The following is a 20596-nucleotide window of genomic DNA, read 5'->3' as shown; positions in this document are numbered from 1 at the left end:
ATGAAGTTGAGTCTTTTATTTATAGTATGGTTGTAATTTATACGCACAAGTCGCTCATACATGGCACTGGTGTTTACAACTGTCAAAAATCATGAAAAAACCACATAATAGTTTCATATAATATTACATTTATTAATACATTTTCAACTTAAATTACGTACATAATTACAGTTACTATCTCAACTTATGTAGTGCATACTCAAATTCATTTTCATGATCACATAGTTAATACAATAATAATGTTTCAGTTATACACATACTGAATTATTTTCGTTCAAGCTCTCATGAAGTTCCGGCTATAAAATTGTATAACTAACTTATTGCACACTATGAATGTATTGGTTGGTGCATGTAAATAGGTACATGTGCAATTTTCATAATAGGCCGTTTCGGTTCTCAAATATTTTTTTGATAGGCCATGCTTTTTATGTTGTAAATTATTATACAGCCACAACGAAGATTAATTTAATAGCTGTATTGAACATGTTCAATGAGGAGTTTTTAATATTTGTAAGTAAGTAATGGGATTGAAAAAAATCAATACAATATATTTTATGCACCAACCTGGAACCAACGCAGGAGTCTACATAATGTAATTGGTCATTGATATTGTCAAGAGTATACTACTCATGTCTAAATTTATCTTAAACAATTTACAGTTGACGAAGCTTGACAAGCTCGTTATGAACGAAACACTATTTGACGTGTCACCATTCATTCTCATTCGTCCTCCATTCGCTCCCATTTTTAAAGTAATGAAGTAGCAAATAATTATATATAAAAGAGAAATTTAACAGCATCTTGCGGCACAACCTATATATAAAAGCAGAGAGTCATTTAATGATAATTAAAAATATTATATCGTCTTTTCATAGTTTAGAAAGATTAAATTGTTTCTTTGATTACTAACTAACGTCTACTATTGTCTTATTCATTAATTAAGGTGAATATCTTGTTTAAATCTATATTGTTATTATGAACCATTTGTTTTTCATTAATCTTTATATTACAAACATTTGTGCCACAATAGATAAACCAATTTTTTTATTTTGAATATAATCAGTATAATAAACTATATAAACTTAATACTAGGTAAATGCTTCACTTCCATGACTAACAATGATACTTTCCACAAAATAAGGTAAAAGTTACCTTTTAAATGACTTAAGACCTTTAATAACATTGAATTGTCAATTTCCATGAATAATGTTTATGTAAAAAATATTTAAAATATTGCAATTATTGAATCAATCATAAATCGTAAAAATTATAATCTCTAAAAATTAAAGCGAATTACAATAAATAAATATTCGGTATTAGAGATTGAAATATAATATATAGATAAAACTAGCTAGCTAGTACCAACCGTCAAAAGCATTACAAGTCATTCCGCTATCGAATAAAATTCAGTCAAAATAATACGAAATAAGTATTAAATAGAAATATCACTCATTCCAAAATCTTAATAAAATGCGTGCTATTTTAGCAAACAATATAATATGAAATCAGAATTTTGTTTCTAAAACCAACAGTATAAGAAAATACACATTGTCTTAGTTCTAATACAATTTCTCTTAAGCACTCTCATTCTATCGCAGTTATCGACGGGCGCACTGCAGGTGTCGCAGAGCACTAACTCTGTTCACGTGTTCCACTCGATCGCGTCAATCACTACCATCACAGTAAAATCGGCCTTCCATAACGGTATTACCTCTACGATATTCTACGATTATTAGTTTACGTCTAAGAGTTAACTGCCAGTCTTCATTCGCAGATTTTATCGTAACTTTTTAACAATTTGTGTCTATATGCTATATCTACATAATACTATCCGAACTTTTCGTTACACGGTCGAGAGGAACACGGCAATACGCGATAACATCTCTACTTACAATAAATAACGCTTCTACACGATACCTACGAATCACTACGGCTACTGGACTGCTGTCTCGAACAATCTTCAGTTTGTAAAAATATGATCACTCTTCGTACTCGATTGCAGCCATTTTATTAACATATTTAAATATCGCTCTACGCGTAGACCTAAAATTTTGTCGATGAACGTCAACATAGTCACTAGTAACCATAGATTACACCGATTCGATGATGACGATAGAACAATGATGCGGTAGAGTAGCGGTAGGCACTGTGTGCGCCGGGGGCGCGGGGGCGCGGGGCGCGAGAGGCGCTAGGGGGGCGCGAGCGCGGCGGGCGCCGCGGGCCTGCGCTAATGGCCCTTCGCCGCCTCTTTCGCCGCCATGATCAGCGGCGTAAGCGACGCCAACGGCCGAGCCATTTTCAAGAAAGGGTGCTGTTATAAAAAAAATAATAAGTAACTCTATATATAACAAATATTATGTGTGGTGGATATTACGTATTAATTGACGGTATTAAACATACCTTTAGCAAGTCGAGAGCCGTGGCTCGCCTTTCTACATCAACTTCGAGGCATTGATCGAGGAAGTCTTGGAAGACTGTACTCAGCTTCTCCTTATCTTTAATGTCAGGTTTGCCATTTGTTGCGATTAAGTAAAGAGCGCGTAACGGGTTCTCGTTAAGATACGGAGGCTCGCCTTCGATCATTTCGATTGCCATTATTCCCAGTGACCACACATCTACCTTTAATAAATAAATGTAATAAAATTAGATTGATGTGTGTTTTTAAAGACATGTTATACATACTAACTGATTCTAAGATACATTACCACAAAATAAAATATGTAAAAAAAGTATATCAGACATATGTATATATAACAGATTAAGAACCTTTGGGCCATATTGTTTTCTTGTTACAACTTCAGGCGCCATCCAATATGGCGTGCCGACCATCGTTGTTCTCTTATTTTGCTCAGGAGATATTTGTGCACAAAAGCCGAAGTCAGCTAAAAATTATAAATTATTATTAGTTCATGAAACAATTCAAATAAAATAATACTTTTTATCTCAGTATATTAGATAAAACATAACTCACTTAATTTAACCTGTCCATCAAGACCTAGCAATATATTATCCGATTTGATATCTCGATGTATGACGTGGTTCGTATGCAAAAAGTGCAGAGCCTGCAACACCTCGCGACATACCGCCGCGATCTGGCCCTCGTCCATACACGTCTCCGTGACCACGTCAGTAAGAGACCCACCAGCTAGATACTCCATCACTACCCACAGCTCCTATAAAATTATGAGAATTTTATTTTAAGCAGATATATTGAAGTATCTCATACTCATTTTATAACATCCTAAATTTATATTAAATCTGGTTTGATAAAAAGAAACGGACAATGATTTATCTTAAAAAACAGAATAATTTATACATTATATGTGGACAAAAAAATTTTTTAGTTCCTAATTATCATTTGGCCACTATTGAAATATTTTTATTGCCTATTATTGATTGATTAAAAACTTTAATTCATTCGGTCGTTCGTTAATTAAGTTATTTTAAATATGTTTTTAAGTATTTACCTCGTTAACCAAATAACTGTCGAGATAGTTGACAACATTATTGTGTTTGTTCTCCCGCATTACGAGTATTTCGTTTATTATAAGCTCCTTCTTAGGCTGTTGGCTAAGGTTCATTTGTTTAATTGCGACTTCCATACCCGTCGATGTTTCAATCGCCGTGTAAACCGTACCTGACGCACTGTAAAAAAAACCATGGGTTAAATACCTATCTGAAGATTTTTATAACATGATAGAACAAATCGAGTTTGCAAGCATATAAGACATTAAAAAATAATTAAGATATTTAATTTATTACCCTTGTCCAATTTTTTCCATTTTAGTGTATTTTCTATTAGGATCACCAACACTGACAATTGTCCTTAATTTTTCTAAAATTTCTTCATCTGTCATTTTCTTTTTTCTTTGCTGTTGTCCTGTGGCCCTTCTATGATCATGAAATAAAGATCAGGTATTAAACATTTGATAAACAAATAATAATTTAAAAAAATATAATTATGATGCACTTTATGGTATCTTCCGTAAATGGATTTATTCGACGTTAAACATTAAAGTAATTGGTGTGGGTCTTTTTAAACACATTATCAGTTTCAAGTATTAGACAACTCACAATTTAGTCTACAGGAAATCGCCCCTTTTTTTAAAGATATCAAGCTAATATTTCACTAGTAGCATCGCTTTGACGAGACGCCCAACTATTCTCACTTCGAAAATTTTCAAAAGTGGTAAGATAAGTTTAATATCAATAACATGTATAGAAATGTGATTATATAAATTATTTTACCAACAGGTAATCTAAAAAAAAACGTCTAATTTCAATAGAATTCTGCCTCACATGCAGCTCAGAATCTTTCCTCTCAAAAGGGAGAGGAGGCCTAAGCCCAGCAGTGGCTCATTTACAGTTTGTCACTTTACTTTACACTGATTTAATAATCATGTTATTACATTTATAACAAAGCATAAGAGTTTCTAAGCTGTCATTTACAGTCATCAATAAAAATAATATATTTATGTACATGTTCATGTGTAAAAGGCGTATATATACCCAGTGTCGGTAGCTGGAGTGCCGTTGGCCGGCGGCGGCGCAGGTTGTGCGTGCGCAGGCAGTGCGGGGAGCGGCACATGCGCAGGCGGCGTTTGTGCACCCGCTGGGTTCTTGTTACGGTCCAGTGCTGAGCCGGTTTCTCCTCGGCTGCAGATCTGATACAAGAATGAGATAACTTTGTGAATTTTCATACCTAATCTTGTCTTTTCATAACATCTATTTTATGTCTTCATAGAATATTTTCGGCTGCCACGTTGGTCTAGTGGCTATATGTAAGGCCACAAATTTCGAAGTTTTGGGTTCAAGCCCCAAGTAAGGCAGATAAAAAGTTATTGGGTTTTTTAGGCTAAACATTATTGCCTGAGAATTGGAAGTGTGTGCACTCCCGTGCTTCAGAAAAAAGCTTCGCTTTATATTGCACTAGCGACGCGCCCCGGCTTCGCACGGGGACAATACTGATACTATAGAATGGAATATACTACAGAATATCTTACAACGTTCACAGCTTTTTTGTCATGAGACCAAAAACCGACAACACATCGACAAACCGCTTTATGTATTTTAAATCATTAATTTTAAATCTGTAATATCTTCGAAATTATTCATTTAAATTACATGCACAATATATTTAAGGTAATTGTATAAGGATAAATGCTGTATTGCTTAAAATCGCTTCTAAAATATGCCATTATTTATCGTAAAAAGTAAGGGATATAAAATGGTTATTGTGGGCTATCCCTAAGAGATAGACATATACCATCAAGGACTTTTTTGTAGACCTTTTTAAGATGTACAATACTGTAGCACATTATTTTGTAATGATCTACCTTGTAGGGTTCAACCAGCAATTGCAATGTAAGCTCAAAAAAATGTGTTTATTTACGACATCACATTAAAAATCTCTAAAATAATCAGTGTTTACTATATTGTGCATGTATTATACATATAAACCTTCCTCTTGAATCAATCTATCTATTAAAAAAACCGCATCAAAATCCGTTGTGTAATTTTAAAGATCAAAGCATACATAGGGACAGCCAGCATTAAGCGACTTTATTTTATACAATGTAATGATGCTAATAGCTTTTAATAAAAATACTTACGGATTGTGTCGTGAGAGCTGGATGCGGCACGTGAGGCGGCGAGGCGGGGGCGGGCGCGGGCCGCGGGGGCGGCGCTTCCTCTTCCTCGATTGGCTTGGTATACTGAAAAGAATTTATTATGTAACAATAGAATATATTTAAGTAAGTAAACTAAATTTTAAGTTACCTATTACAAGTCTTTTATTATTCAATTTTAACTCGAAAGTGAAAAGATAGCCTTTTCACTTTCGAGTTTTTTTATTAATTTGTATACTCTAAGCCATTAATTCATTACTTTATTTTGAATAATAATAATACATACAATGCTCTTAGTGCGGTCGGGTCGCGAAGGAGGTGGTGGCGGCGGTTCTGGATGTTCCGTATCTGTTGGCGTTGAAGAAGATGGACTACTTGATGACACTCTAGACACAGAGGAACCTGAAATAAAAAAATATTCATGTTAAGCTGATGGTTTAGAGATATATCATATCAATAATAAGTTTCGAAGTAGTTTACTTATTTTTGTCTTTATCTTTTTTTTAACTACTATTTAACGACACCAAATGTAAAATGCAAAAACTAACATTTAATAATTGTGAATTATTATTATGGAGATTATATTATCTATGAAAGATTGAATTCACCAGAAAAGACATTACATGATTTATTAGGTTTATCTATATTATGAATATCTAGACTAGCTAAATTTTTGTACAATAATCTAAAATTTATTAACTTTTAAAAATAAAAATAAACTTCGAGACGTTATCTATGAAAAATTATATTTAAGTTTGATGATTGTTATAACCTTTTAGATATTTCAATAATGTGACTTTGATTTAATTGTTAAAGGAAAAAATCAGAAGTAGGTAATATTTCAATAATTTGCCGATCATTCAATATTCTCACATCACCATCTAATGAGGAATTGCATGATTGTCTACACACAATCTTTTTGAAAAAAATTAACTTTTGAATAATATTTCGATTTATATGTATTAATTAAAAAGGTGTAAATAAGCCAATTGTTACATCTTAATAAAATAATAATCTTATTGTCTCGTAATAAAATGCTACATTCTAACACATAATGTTATAGTTGTTAATACCTGAATGTGTTGTATGCATTTGTGCCGAGGTCATATATTTAGATGGCGGCGGCTGCGTTGCGGAGGCATCGTACCATTTAAGTACGTCGAGAACTGCTTGCGGGTTACTCTTCTGCTCTTGCTTGCTGATGTTTGAGGCCATCAGTAACCTCGCCCAAGCCTCAGGCATACCCTTTATTTGCAAAAAAAATATATAAAAAGTTAAAAATGAACCTTTTAATGACATTACTTATACACAAAAGTTATTTTTTAATTATATTATGTAAGAACTAATCATGCTTTTGATTAAGTGCTTTTTGAACAAATGTGAAATGTAAAAATTAAGGAACAATTAAAAAAATTTAAACAACTTAATGTTTAAATTTTTCACAAAAAAGTGAATGTGTAAACAAAATTCTTTTATAATAATAACCATCTATATTAAAGTTATAAAGAAATATGATTGCATGCTTAAATTTTTTCTAGAAGTTAAGATAGTGTCCACTCTTTTCAAGGAAAAAATTAAATAAATAAGCATATTTGAATATTATCCATAAAACAAAATAATTTGTTTGCATATAATGTATTCTTGTGAATTACACACAAAGAAAAATATATGTAAAAATTTATTAAAATCATAAACATTTGCGCTTTTATATTAAATATTAGGAAGCAAGATAAAATATTCTAGCAACCAACCAGCAATTACTATGTGATCACTGAGAAATCTTATCAAAATAAATCAACTATCACTGGGTACCTATTTGATCATATATGTTAGAATATCAAATTTTCCTATAATTATTATAATAAATATAATAATTATTAACTCATATAAATATAATATTAGCAAGGCAATACTATCAGCAATAACAGTTGATAAAATGTTTAATATTAAGTCACTTAAGAAAATAATCAGTTTTAATATATAAGTATAGGTAAAAAATAGCTTAAAATGCACATAGATAGAACCTAAGCTATTACTTACTGTTATAGGCAGCTTGAAACAAAAGCGGCAATACAGGGAAATCGATTACTTGATTGTTGGATCCATAGTTAATACGAAAACAAAATATCCATACATTAAAAAACAGGTGACTAATTATAAGATCATTTTTAAATTAATACTCTATTCCTCATTTTGTCTGAACCAAAAGAGCTATTTTTTATATTACACTTTCTAATACTCATTCACAATGACAAGACATGCATCTACCTATGACTGTGTAGAACATATTTAAATTATCTAAAAAAAAATAACTTTAATAATTTTTTTTATGCTCTAGTTCAAATTATTTGCCGTGTCTAAAGATAAAACTTTTAACTGGTCTAATCAATATTTCTACTGTGCTAATAACTTATCTTATTTGTTCAAATTATATCTATTTCTGCCTAATATAACAAAAGTAAAGTAATAAAATTATATATTTTATATTTATGCTTATATATAAGATAAGAAGCAAAGCTCATATGCCATGTGGTAAAGCAAGTAAGCTTTTTGTAAAAGCAATGGTTTTAATAAATCCATAAAAAAATCTTTAGTTGCATGGAGTAAGTGCCTTGGTTGTATAATTGATTTAAATGAGTGTTTTGTGACATAATTGGGCTGGTGCACAAAATACAGAAGCATTATTGATGTTTACCCTTTCTTTAAACTACTATACTATACTATTTTTAATAAATAACAATCCTTTATTTTATTTCATGTAGCAACAATATATATAAAGTAACGTTAAATTCAAAGTCCATAGTTTCCACAATCCTTTTACCTTGAAAAATGTACTGAAATCTTAAGTTATGCAGAAGTAATATGCGACTTACTGTGAATTCTCCTGTGACTGCATCAAAACCAACATGGACAGTATGTTCAAAATTAGTTGGGTAACTAATATTTGGTTTGTTATCATTGTGTGCTGTACTTTTAGAACCTTTTATCTTAGCTTTTAATGTTTTCTTTTTTCTATCACCACTGTCATCAGGTTCTGAAAAAAAAGTAAATATTCTTATATTAGAAGTGTTTAACCAATCCATCAATTATTTTTTTCATATAACAAAAATTTATCAAACTGAAAAAAAACTATAGGCTTGATTCACTGATAAAAAAAAACTATAGATATTCCAGGACTGCACTGACTCATGTAAGTTACTAAGAATCAGAGTTGTTTAAATACAGTGCATGTGTCCATTGTTTCACTCGAATAATAAATTTAAATAAAAGGGATACTGAGTCACTATTTTGACTTGGCAGTGTGTTAATGATTTTTGATTACCTTTTGGCAAAGGCCTCATATCAACAGAAGCTACAGAATCACCCCTGTCCGTGGCTCGATTGCTGGTTAAGCGCACTGGTGGCGCAGGTGGTTTATCTTCATCGCTAGACATTGTGTGTGCTTATTCTCGTCCTAAAATGTAATATAAATCACATAGCTTCATAGCGAATAACACAAGCACAGTAGTACAAATCGCTTAATGCTCCTGTTTGAAGCAAATACTTATACATAATAAAATATCAAACAGCTGAAATAAAAAGCGAGTAACATAACAATATCCCTAGTATTACTCATGGACGCGCCCCGCAAGGTTTGCAACTACGACAAAACTGGACTCCTTGACGACATTTCCTTACCTTTAAAATATTGAGTAACAATAAAATACGCTACACGTTGTATTAAAAGCTTTAATTTACATTTCAACTTATTTTACCACTCAAAGTAGTACACTTTTACTGATATTTGAAATAACTTTCACAGTTCACACACAAAACGACAGCAGTGATGACTAGAGCCGCCATTTATAATGTAGTACATATGTACTCTGTGGCTGGCTGGCTGCCATTACAATTTACATTACAGGTTGTCTATTTTCAGTTCTATTCATGAAAACTCCATATTATAGTTTATTAGTAGATAAATAAGTCAACATTTATCAATCATATAGTTTTTTTTTGTAATTATCATAGAGGAAACATAAGTTATATTCACATATAGTTTTTGTATAAGTACTTGCTCATTAAATAAATAATACTATATATTTTAGACCCTACCAATATAAATACCTATTTTAGATATAACATTATAAATAAAATAACTTTAATTTTAGTATATTAATGAAAATGTATTTAATAATATTGTTTTGAAAACCATTGATAGGGTTTGCAATATTTATGATAGCATTAGCAGCAATATTCTGGGAAATGGGAATATTTATGTAAATATTAATGAATTTATTCTTATTAAGATTTCAATTAAATTCAATAGTCTGTGAAAATATTACCCATTGACAATTTGACAGATTTAATCATTTGATTTTGACATGATTACGCATTTTAAGAATTTGCAATTTAATCATCAAAATAATGTCTATTTACTGTTAAAAATAATATTATATATCCTTTAAGTTCAAAGAGAAGTTAACTGTTTTACGTTAAGTGTTCAAAATGCAATAAATATTTTTTTATTTATTATGGATAATTCTGAAGTGAAGGTAAGTGAAGGAATATTATATTGATATTGTAATAAAATGAATACGTCAAATTCTCAATATATAATATTTATCATTTTCGCTCACAGAATCAAAGTAGTGGTGCCAAGAAAAGTCCATTTGATGATCTCAGCAGAGACGAACTAATAGCAAAATGTAAGGGCCTGCTTGTCATAGCGCAAAAAGCAAAACATGCTAAAGCAGGTAAATAAATGTGAATATTGTGCTATAAAAGCAACCTTTAATGTAGAGCTTAAACAATATTTTTGTTTCTAGAATTACAAAATGAAATTGTTCAATATAAAACTCAGCTTGAAAATAGTGAAAAAGAGAGAAAAACTAAAGAAGATAATCTACAAACATTGCAAGAACTTGTTGATTCCTTGACGGAACAAAAATTGACATTTATTACTGATATTGATGCAGCACAGAGTAAATTAAGAGGTCTGACCGCCAAATGTGATCAATATGAGGAGGAATTAAACAAACAAAAAGATGATTTAATTTTTAAAGAACAAAACCTCGCTGTTGCTTCACAAAAACTGTCAGATCTCGATAGTGAGGTCATTTCACTTAAAAGGCAAAATAAAAGACTCTTGGATGAAAATGAACAACTTATTACCCAGCTCACAGAATTAGAAGCAAGAACTGAAGAATTCAATCAAATTGGCCTTCAGCAAAGGGATCAACTACAAATTTTAGAGGATAAAGTTCAACAAGGTAAATTAATTTAAAATATATTGCTAATGCATTTTCCAAAAAGATATTTTGCCATATATTACTGGTGAGATAATCTGGTAAAAAGTGTAGTACTAGAGAGTTATGCTTTAGTTTAGTAAAATGACTAAACTGTAATAACTAATAGTTTCAAAAGTTTGAAACTTGAGGAAAAATATTTTAATTACTATGAATAATTTATATTCTCATATAAAGATGAATTCCAAAATATAAATCAATCACTTATAGTTTATAATATATAAACATGTATACAAATTTAGAATATTATTTATATCTCAGGATATAATATATATCTTTAGGCAAGTATTTCAAAATTATATAAAAAAAAACAAAAAAAAATAATAAATAATATTTGCATTATAATATTTATAAATTTTTTTGTGACTAGAGTCAATTAAAATGTTTCAGATGATACTTATCAAACAAAAATTGAAGAACTGAATCACAAAATTCAACAACTGGAAAAAAAATTAAAAGAACCTACTCTAGTAACGAATGAGAAAGAGATTCAAGACCTAGAAACCAAAATAGGTGAATTAACAAATTTATATGAAGCTGAGAAGACTAAAAAAGAAAAAGCAAACATTAAATTAAGGAGTTATAAAGATAAAATTCTTAAATGTGCTAATTGTATCAATCAATTAAAGAATTCCAGATTTATTTTAACAAAAACTGTAAAAGAATATTCAGAAAATATACCCAAGTGGCAAAATGAAATCATTAAAGCCTCTAAAGTGCTTGAAAATCAAATGACTGAGTTGAATAATGAAAATGTTATTTTGAAAGATAAACTTCAACATAAAGAAAGAGAATTAGAGGATGTATCTGCATCTCACAGTATTCTGACTGACCAAACAAATCAATTAAAAGTTGAAATAAATACATTACAAATGAAGTTATTAGATATTGAACAACAATTATCACAATCAAATAATTCTAATGTTGAATTGAAAGTTATGATTGATGACTTAAAGTCTAAAGATGTGGGTGAAAAATTAAATCAACAAATGGATGAAAATAATTTATTGAAAGAAGAACTAAACAACTTAAATTTACAAATAAACTCTGTTACCAATGAATCAAAACAACTCGAACTTAATATAGAAAAATTAACGAAAGAAAATTCAAAATTAAATGAACTATTACAAATGAATAAAAATTTTGAAGAAGCCCAGCAAAAAACTGCTCTACAATTGAAAGCTTTAGAATCTGAAAAAGACATTTTAGTTAAAGAAAAACAAAATGCAAAAGATACTGTTATAGATTTAGGACACCAAAAAAAAATTTTAAAGGATCAAATCACTAAAATGAAAAACGAAATTCAGGATTTAAAAAGACTTACAGAAAGTCAGACAACTGAAATTAAAAAAATTAATGACACATATAAACTAGAAAAAGATCCTATCGTAAATCAGCTCAAAAATGAAACAATTGCTTCAAAGGATAAGTTTGACAATTTAAAGAAAGAATATGATAATTTACTTGATTTGAATGGGCTATTACAAGAAGAAGTTGAAACATTAAAACTCTCTCTTGAACAACCAAAAGATGATGCAGAAAATTTATCAGACTTAAATGTATCATTACAAGCAGATATTGTTAAGTTAGAGACAAAACTTTCTGCATACAAACAAGAAAATGCTTCACTTTTGCTCGAAGTTAAAGAAACACGTAGTAAAGTAAAAGAGTTTGATAATCTTGTAGCAGAATATGAAGATGCAAAGTCTAAATTAGTTGGTTACAAAACAGAAAATGCAGAATTGCTCCACGAAATGAAAGAAATAAATCAAGTTCTCAAAGAGAGAGGAGAAGCTATATCAAAACTTCAAAAAGCAGTATCAGAAATGGAGAGGCTTATAGAAACTTTAGAGGAAGATAAAGATAGTATCAAGGAAGAAAGAGACAGTTTACTGAAAAAAATTGAAAAATTGGAGGGTGATTTGAAAAATGCAAAAGAAAATAGTTCCAAGAATAATGAGGCTACAGAGACAATATTAAGTGAAATGAAAGATAATGCATTAAAATCTGTAGCGGAAAAAGATGCTATTATTTTAGCATTAAAAGAAGATTTAGAGAAATTAAAGCAACAAGCTTCCAGTTGTAAGTTATTCATTATCTTTATATTTTCACCAGTTACAAATTTTAAAGAAATTAAAATTATGATCATTAATATACAATTGTCATTAACCCTATTAATTTATATAATCTTTGTATAGTAATCACATCACATTTGGTGTCCATCAAGTATTCTATTGCCAAACTCAGTATTGTTGTGTTTCGGTTTGAAGGATAAGGGAGCCAGTGTAACTACAGGCACAAGGGACATAACATCTTACTTCCCAAGATTGCTGTTGCATTGGCGATGTAAGTAATAGTTAATATTTCGTAAAGCACCAATATCTATTTGCGGTGGTGACCATGCCATTGCCTCCAAAAAATACACCAAAAATTATATTCAGGATTCTTATATTTTATGTTGGTGCCATGTCATCATAATTTATCATGTTAAAATTTGTTAAATATTCCATAAAGCTTAATATTAATGTCACTTTATACTAGCTGTCGAACTACCAAATGAAGATATGTCTACATCAACTATTTCAAGAGCAGAAGATCATACGCGTATGAGAGAATTAGATGACTCATTCGAAGATAAGTAAGTTAAAGTTTATTTATTTTTTAATTTTATTTAAAAATAAATGGCATAAATTGTCATATTCATTACAGGTACACGAAGTTGAGAATGTTTGCTTTAAAACTTAAAAAGAAACTGAATGAAACAACATCACAATTACACTCATCTGAACAGGAGAAATCGAAATTGAAAAAGTTAATATCCGATAATAATTTAGATAGTGAACAATATCAGAAGGACGAAGATGTAGTAGATGGTCCTAAAATTAGCGAAGTTGAGTCGCAAAAATCTAATAATATTGCCTTGGAAACTAAAGTGAAGAATTTAACTGCAGATTTAGAGGCATCTGGCAAAATAATTGTAAAACTGAAGGAATTAGAAGGTATACTATTAAATCGTTGTTTTTCCAATGGTTTGAAATCTTTGTTTATTTACTTTAAAATTATAATGATGAAAATATAAAACATTTTAGTTTAGTTACATCTAAAATATAATGAATATAACATTTTTTGTATGGTTTAGCTGAATTATTGATGAAGAATCAACAATTATCTTCTGAAACTGAGGCTCACAAAATTACAAAAGGTCAGCTAGAAAAAGCTATAAAAGATGTGAAGAAGAAGAATGTCCTAAGTCTCGAGATGGAGGACTATGAAAGATCGATGAAAGAACTTACTACTAAAATGGAGGAAAATAAGAAAAAAATAATACAAGTAACAAAAGATATTTAAGTAATCCTCATATCGTTCATATCGTTATTTTTTGGAAATAATAAACATATATTCATAATTTCAGATGGAATCGACGATTGATATGCAGGAAGGAACAATAACAGCAATGAAAACTCAGATAAAATTACTAGAAGAACAGATAAAATCAGAAGAAACGCAAAGTAGGCTTCTGAAGGAAGAGTTACAACAAGCAATTGAAGACAGTAAAGAAAAAGATAATGTAGTGAACCAAAAGAAAGACATCATAACAAAACTAATGCAAGATCTAGAGGATGAAAAGAGAAAAAATGAGGAAGCAGACTTAGAAATGACAGCTTTATTAAGCGAAAAAGAAAAAATAATTATGAACTTTGGCGACGAAAAGGCAGAGATGAATAATAAAATGAAAAAATTAGAATTAAAATGTGCAGAACTTAATGAAAAGTTAAGGATAACAAACATAGAACTAGCAGATTTGAAAACGGAATATACTAGTTATAAGGTATGATTTGTATTTATGACTTTAGTTGTTAGTTATTATCTAATCTTATCAATCGAAACTTTATGCTACATCAGGTGAGGGCTCAAGCAGTTTTACGACAAAATCAAACAGTCGACAAAAGTCAAGAGGAGCAATTAAAAGAAGATGCCGCTGCTCTGAAAATTCAAGTCGAAACGCTAACTCAGAGGCTCACGTTAATGGAGTAAGTTTTCACTAAATGCCCTAGAAAGTTTTATTGCACACGTTCTTTGTTTTTGAATATTGATTACGTACACAGGGAACAACTGTCGGAAGTGACAACGGAGGCGGAGAGCAGCCGCAAGCGGCTGGCGGAGGCGAGTGCGGAGACGGCGCGCGCGCAGCAGCGCACGGCGCGCCTGCAGGCCGACCTCGCGCGCCTCTCGCACCAACTAGATGCGGAGAGGTCGCAGCACAAGATTCAGGTAATTAATAGCTAATTTTATATATTTTCAAGGTCGATCCGATTTCTCCCGTAATTTTATTAAAAACAGATAAATGTTTTCTAATTGTAATAATTTCATTGGCTTCTTACTACCTGTAACAAAAAGTTTGAGGACTGTTTACTTGAAGGTGAAAGCAGTAATTAAATATTCAAGCTTTAACACATAAGTAATTGTCTTAACTGTTTTGTTTAGATTTCTACATTAACGCAATGTTACAAGTCACAAATTAGTGAGCTTGAAGCAAAATTGCAAAGGGAGACCGATAATTTAAAGAAACAGCTTACGCATTTACAAGATGTCATGAAGGCCGGGAAAGCTGATGAAGAAAATAATCGTGCTAAATACTTGATCCCCGTGATCCCTAAAGAGGAAGGAAGTGACAGCGAACTTGACATCAACGTATCTCTCATACCTAGAGAGGAAGGAGAGGTAAACATTAAAATTAACTGTAACAATTATTGCTTAAGCAATGATATATATATTGAAATAAAATAAGACAGTCAATAGTTGAACTAGAAATAAGGATGAGGAAAGTAATTTCAATGTTACATAAGTCATGAGAAGGTAGAATCCATCCCGATTTGACACTTAAAGTTTTCTTTTTTATTAAGAGACTAAGGAAAATTTTGTAAGCATATTTATATGATAAAATGTTTTTTTTGGTCAATTTAATATAATTAGTAATTTCATATAAAAAAACAATAATAATTTGCACAATTGCAATTAATGCAACCATTAACTGCAAGTAACATTTGACGTGGGTGATAAGTACGCGCAAAGCAATTTGTATAAAATAAATATTATGATAAATGTAAGGTTTTATTCAATTTTATTTTTCTTAATTTTTATGTGCTTTAGGGCTCTGAAGCTGCGCCATCTCCTCCGTTGTCGAAGTCATTCCTTACAAGTGGAAACAGAAGGTCACCCGTGCCTTTAGAGAGACTTCTAGAGGAAGGCGTGCCTGACAATGACACCCTCGATACCTCATCTCTCTCTCTCACTTCTGAACAAGAAATAACAGAGCTAAGGAGGAAAGTTCAAGCGCAACAGCAAAGGTATGGCGAATATTTTAGTAATGTATTTCCGGATGTGGTGATTTTCTGATTTACGCAATTTTACACTCTTGTGGCTCAGAAACCACGTAAAGGCGTCGGTCCTGTGCCTGAACTTGCCTGCCGAGGCATTATGACAGAGAGCGGCAATGGAGAGCACCCGTGTTTGCACGGATATTTATGCACTACAATATTACCTGCGCAGTTGACTAGTCTGTCGAGAATGTATTCGGCCATTATTTTGAATGTGTCAGTAGAAGCGTTCAGTGCTATGGCTGCGTATAATATAATCGAAATGCGTTTCGCCGCCAGAGTGAAGCACGTGACGGTGCTGCTGTCGGAGTCGGAGCGCGAGTGCGCGCGCCTGGGCCAGCTCAGCGAGCTGCTGAAGGGCGAGCTGCGCCGCGTGCGCGCGTCCGCCGGCAACGCGCACAACACCGAGTACGTGAAGAACGTTACGCTCAAGGTCAGTGCGGCTCCTTATAAACATTTTTATATTTCCAAATTAAAATCCCGATACTGATTAAAGTTTTCATTTTTATATGTCTATAGAATGAAAATCTTTGACAATCTTTTGTTGTATGTATCATGTGAGAGTATGTTTCTGTGAGTGAGTGAGAGTATTTTGATTGATTTTGTCCGAAACTGCCGTTTTCGTTTCATTTCAGGTTACTAACCGTTTTAAATACTTTGCTTTTTAATAGTTTCTGACGCTGCCACCGGGAGATGAACGCAGTCGATTAGTACCAGTTCTGCAAAAGATTCTAACTCTGTCTTCAGACGAGACGCATAAAGTACAAGCAATCGCTAAAGGTGAAGCTATATTACACTTTTTTTAAATATAATTATTTATAATATATAATTGTTCTTTTCGTAAGTAATTTATGTTCTTGGGGTGACTTATACTTTACTTTTCTTACTTTTTAATCTATTCAATTTCATCGTATAATTTTAGCACTCGCAAATTTGACTTATGTCTTCCTCGTTTTATCACATCTGCAGATAATGCTTAATTTAACGCGGATGCTTTTGCAAGACTCGAGACCCGGTGCGTTCCGCCCCTTGATGTAAAAGCGTTCTGTTAGTCCCCCACCTGCAAAAGCGTTCTATTTTATATTCTATATAATACAAACAATATATCATCAACTTTGTACGTTGTATCTAAAACATACAGACGTACAGGTTGACGACATACGAAATGTTTTGACGCCGTCTTGTCGTATATGCAGTATGCTTACGCTAAGACTTATATTTACAACATTTTTGTATTCTTTTGTAAATACTTCTTCGTGATATTGGCTAACCGGTACTATAGAACTTCCTATGACTACCTTATCAATAAGAATGAAATACCTATTTACCCCCGTACAAGAAATAGAGATTTGTATCTAGTAGAATATTGTATTATATTTTTAATAGCTTAACCAGGAATGTTTAAGCTATTAAAAATATAATTGTTAATGGAAATTTACAATTCGTTGTGAATGGAATAATAACACATCACATTAGCAGCCTGTAAATTTCCCACTGCTGGGCTAAGGCGTCCTCTCCTTTTGAGGATAAAGTTTGGAGCATATTCCACCACGCTGCTCCAAAGCGGGTTGGTGGAATACACATGTGGCAGAATTTCGATGAAATTAGACACATGCACGTTTCCTCAAGATATTTTCCTTCACCGCCGAGCACGAGATGAATTATAAACACAAATTAAGCACATGAAAATTGAGTTGTGCCTGCCTGGGTTTGAACCCGAAATCATCAATTAAGATGCATGCGTTCTAACCACTGGGCCATCTCGGTCCTTTAATGCTCGCCTCTTACCAAATCTTAAAATTATTTTTTAAGAAACTGTTTCCGCATTTTTTTTTAATATTAATTATAATTATTTTCTGACTTAATTTTTTTTAGCGTTAACGACCCGAAATTTTTGATTTCTAATCTAGAGCATTTAGAATACCGCGATACTTAATTTAAAAACAAATTCACATATAGGCGGTTACAATAGCAGGAGGAGTAAAGAAAAATAAATAACTTTTCTTTCTAATTGACATGACACATTGGAGGTGAAAATTGGTCGAGGTTTTAAACAATTTATGGTATCCATTATGAATTCTTGATAAAATAGTGATTTGAATATCGGTGACTTTTGTTTGAAATTATTCTTCTTGGGATCAAAGATCGACAGAGATAAAATCATAATTTAAAAGTTGAAATTTCTGTATGGAAAAGTCTGTTTTTGTAGATTTATTTAAATTAGGATATTAGGACTTTGTTAAAGTATGATAATTTTTCATGCATGATATGTACATCACCCTACAATCATAAATACCGTTATATTATTATCTATCTCGCGAGATTGTAAACAGTTTTAGCCAGATTAATTTTATTTTATTCGGAGAATAAAAAAAATGTCTCTTTCGTATTAAAAAAAGGGTGATTTTTTGTTAAAATTAGTATAATTGTAAAAGTCACGACCTGAATTTGTGCGTTTTTGAGGTTTCAGATGGTACCCGACTTTAATTAATTTATTGTTATAAGTTTTCAGAGTAGTTCTCAGCGGTTACAAATTAACACATTACAATAAGCTTATATATACATATATTAAATAATTTCTTTGTTTCAGGTCATGATCCGAATCCGGGTAAGGGATGGGGCAGTTACCTGCCATGGCCAGGAGGAAAATAAAATATTTTTCTGAAAATTCAAGTTTTAAGAAATGTCTGTGATTAAAACTATATAATGATAACATTTTGATATCAGTCCTTTGTGACATTACAATGAAACGTTGTTAATAAACCAACAGTTCAGCATGTATTCATATTGAAACCATTTATAAAATACTTAATAAGTTAGTAAAAAGGGATCTTCATTTACTTAAAACATTTATACCCTTATCTTTTGTTAAAATATTAATATAGATTATATAAAATATGCAAATTTAATTATTTTTCAACAAGTAATAGGTTAAACTTTTTATAGATAAATGCGATTTTGATTTTTTTTAAGTATGAAATTCATTACATTGAAATTAAAATTGTATATACGTGTATTGATGTTATTTCACTACAGTATTACATTTATAACATTCCATCGCATTTATTTATAAATAATTTTATATTATTGTTTTGTTAGTTAAAATATTTTTTATTAAGATATTCAAATATTAAGCTTGCATATAAAACATTTTCGAAATAAGCTTTTATTTATTGTCATCTACACCAAAAGTGTAAGCAAAATATCAGATCAATTAACAGTATTTGACCCAAATATACTAACAGGTTAATAAAATCTTGTAAAAATATCTTGAACTCATAACTGTAGTTATACAATAAATGCTCTTTGTAAGCATAGAAGGAAAATGACATCAAACATCGCGTCACAGTTTTAATGTTTTATATGACCGAAAAACAAAAAACAAATAAAACGGATTTCTACTACGTCACAGTAACCAGTGTGCCTACAGAACAGCAAATAGTCGTAAAGGTATGGCAATTGTTAGGAGATTATTGTATGATAAATTATAACTTCATTTAACTCATATAGATGTGTCGAAATTATTAGATGAGTTATTGTACTTACTATTAATAATGAAATATGTTTGGACGTAGAAGTATAATTGTAGCCTACATAACGCCGACCGCCGCGGTGCACGTTCTATAAATATTATGACGGTTTTTCAATGATTTTACGATAAATATAATTGATTATTTCAATCAATCAAAAAATACAGAGCGATTCAAATTTGATTCAATTTCTTAAAGATTATAATTATTTTTAGAATAATAAAATATGATAATTATTTTATTCAGAGTATAATGTATTGAAATTCCAATAGCAAAAATATTTTTTTAATTATTTTTAAACTTTTTAATATCTTATAAGTATTTGTTATATAATTGGCCTACGATTATAATAATTGTTTTTTTTTTCCATTTAATTTATTAATAAATTCAGTCAAGAATTGATCGTAATATATAGGTATGTGGTTCGATTTTCATTTAGCAATAAGTATGTTTTATGAATTTGAATATTATACAAATAATAAATACTTTCAAAATATATACTTTATTTTTTATTTGACCTAAAATATATCAATGAACTTAAAATTTATTTCATATTACAGAAAGTATAAGTGCATTTAGTAAGAACTTTAAGAATAATTATTAATGGGTAGATATTTATCATACATTATTATATTTTATGTACTAAAAAGTATTATTTTATTATATTTGAAGGACGAACAAAAAATAGATATTTGAATTTCATATATTCACAAAATTTTAAAGTCCCAAAATACTCGATATCAATTAAGTAATAGATTTTAAAATTATTGTTG

The 20596-nt window shown here is 30.8% G+C and overlaps 2 protein-coding genes across 2 annotated transcripts; one reads left to right on the top strand and one right to left on the bottom strand.

The window, feature by feature from the left end:
* Positions 1 to 489: 489 nt before the first annotated feature.
* LOC125071641 (serine/threonine-protein kinase Pak) lies at positions 490 to 9490 on the bottom strand. Its single transcript, XM_047681946.1, has 13 exons — positions 9306 to 9490; positions 8950 to 9081; positions 8501 to 8661; positions 6701 to 6872; positions 5914 to 6029; positions 5613 to 5714; positions 4510 to 4664; positions 3763 to 3891; positions 3468 to 3645; positions 2972 to 3173; positions 2767 to 2882; positions 2401 to 2619; positions 490 to 2311 (listed from the first exon to the last, which is right to left on the bottom strand). The coding sequence occupies exons 2-13, from the start codon at positions 9059 to 9061 to the stop codon at positions 2228 to 2230; spliced, it is 1746 nt and encodes a 581-aa protein (XP_047537902.1). The 5' UTR covers positions 9062 to 9081; positions 9306 to 9490; the 3' UTR covers positions 490 to 2227.
* Positions 9491 to 9999: 509 nt separating this feature from the next.
* LOC125070630 (GRIP and coiled-coil domain-containing protein 2) lies at positions 10000 to 20065 on the top strand. Its single transcript, XM_047680581.1, has 15 exons — positions 10000 to 10162; positions 10249 to 10363; positions 10436 to 10879; positions 11306 to 12997; positions 13457 to 13553; positions 13625 to 13914; positions 14055 to 14245; positions 14328 to 14744; positions 14819 to 14946; positions 15022 to 15187; positions 15401 to 15637; positions 16067 to 16263; positions 16573 to 16726; positions 16965 to 17073; positions 18884 to 20065. The coding sequence occupies exons 1-15, from the start codon at positions 10142 to 10144 to the stop codon at positions 18943 to 18945; spliced, it is 4320 nt and encodes a 1439-aa protein (XP_047536537.1). The 5' UTR covers positions 10000 to 10141; the 3' UTR covers positions 18946 to 20065.
* The last annotated feature ends 531 nt before the right edge of the window (positions 20066 to 20596 follow it).

Source organism: Vanessa atalanta, chromosome 2 (assembly GCF_905147765.1).
Source record: "Vanessa atalanta chromosome 2, ilVanAtal1.2, whole genome shotgun sequence".
Lineage (NCBI taxonomy): Eukaryota > Metazoa > Arthropoda > Insecta > Lepidoptera > Nymphalidae > Vanessa > Vanessa atalanta.
Note: the sequence above shows the minus strand (reverse complement) of the source record. Positions and strands in the feature narration are given on the sequence as shown.

Coding starts and splice junctions, on each gene's coding strand:
- LOC125071641 (XM_047681946.1), bottom strand. CDS start 9,061: ATGTCTAGCGATGAAGATAAACCACCTGCGCCACCAGTGCGCTTAACC. Junction 4,665..5,612: donor CAGCTCTCACGACACAATCC/GTAAGTATTTTT, acceptor TTCTTGTATCAG/ATCTGCAGCCGAGGAGAAAC. Junction 3,892..4,509: donor ACTCCAGCTACCGACACTGG/GTATATATACGC, acceptor TCATGATCATAG/AAGGGCCACAGGACAACAGC.
- LOC125070630 (XM_047680581.1), top strand. CDS start 10,142: ATGGATAATTCTGAAGTGAAG. Junction 12,998..13,456: donor AAAGCAACAAGCTTCCAGTT/GTAAGTTATTCA, acceptor ACTTTATACTAG/CTGTCGAACTACCAAATGAA. Junction 15,638..16,066: donor TACCTAGAGAGGAAGGAGAG/GTAAACATTAAA, acceptor TATGTGCTTTAG/GGCTCTGAAGCTGCGCCATC.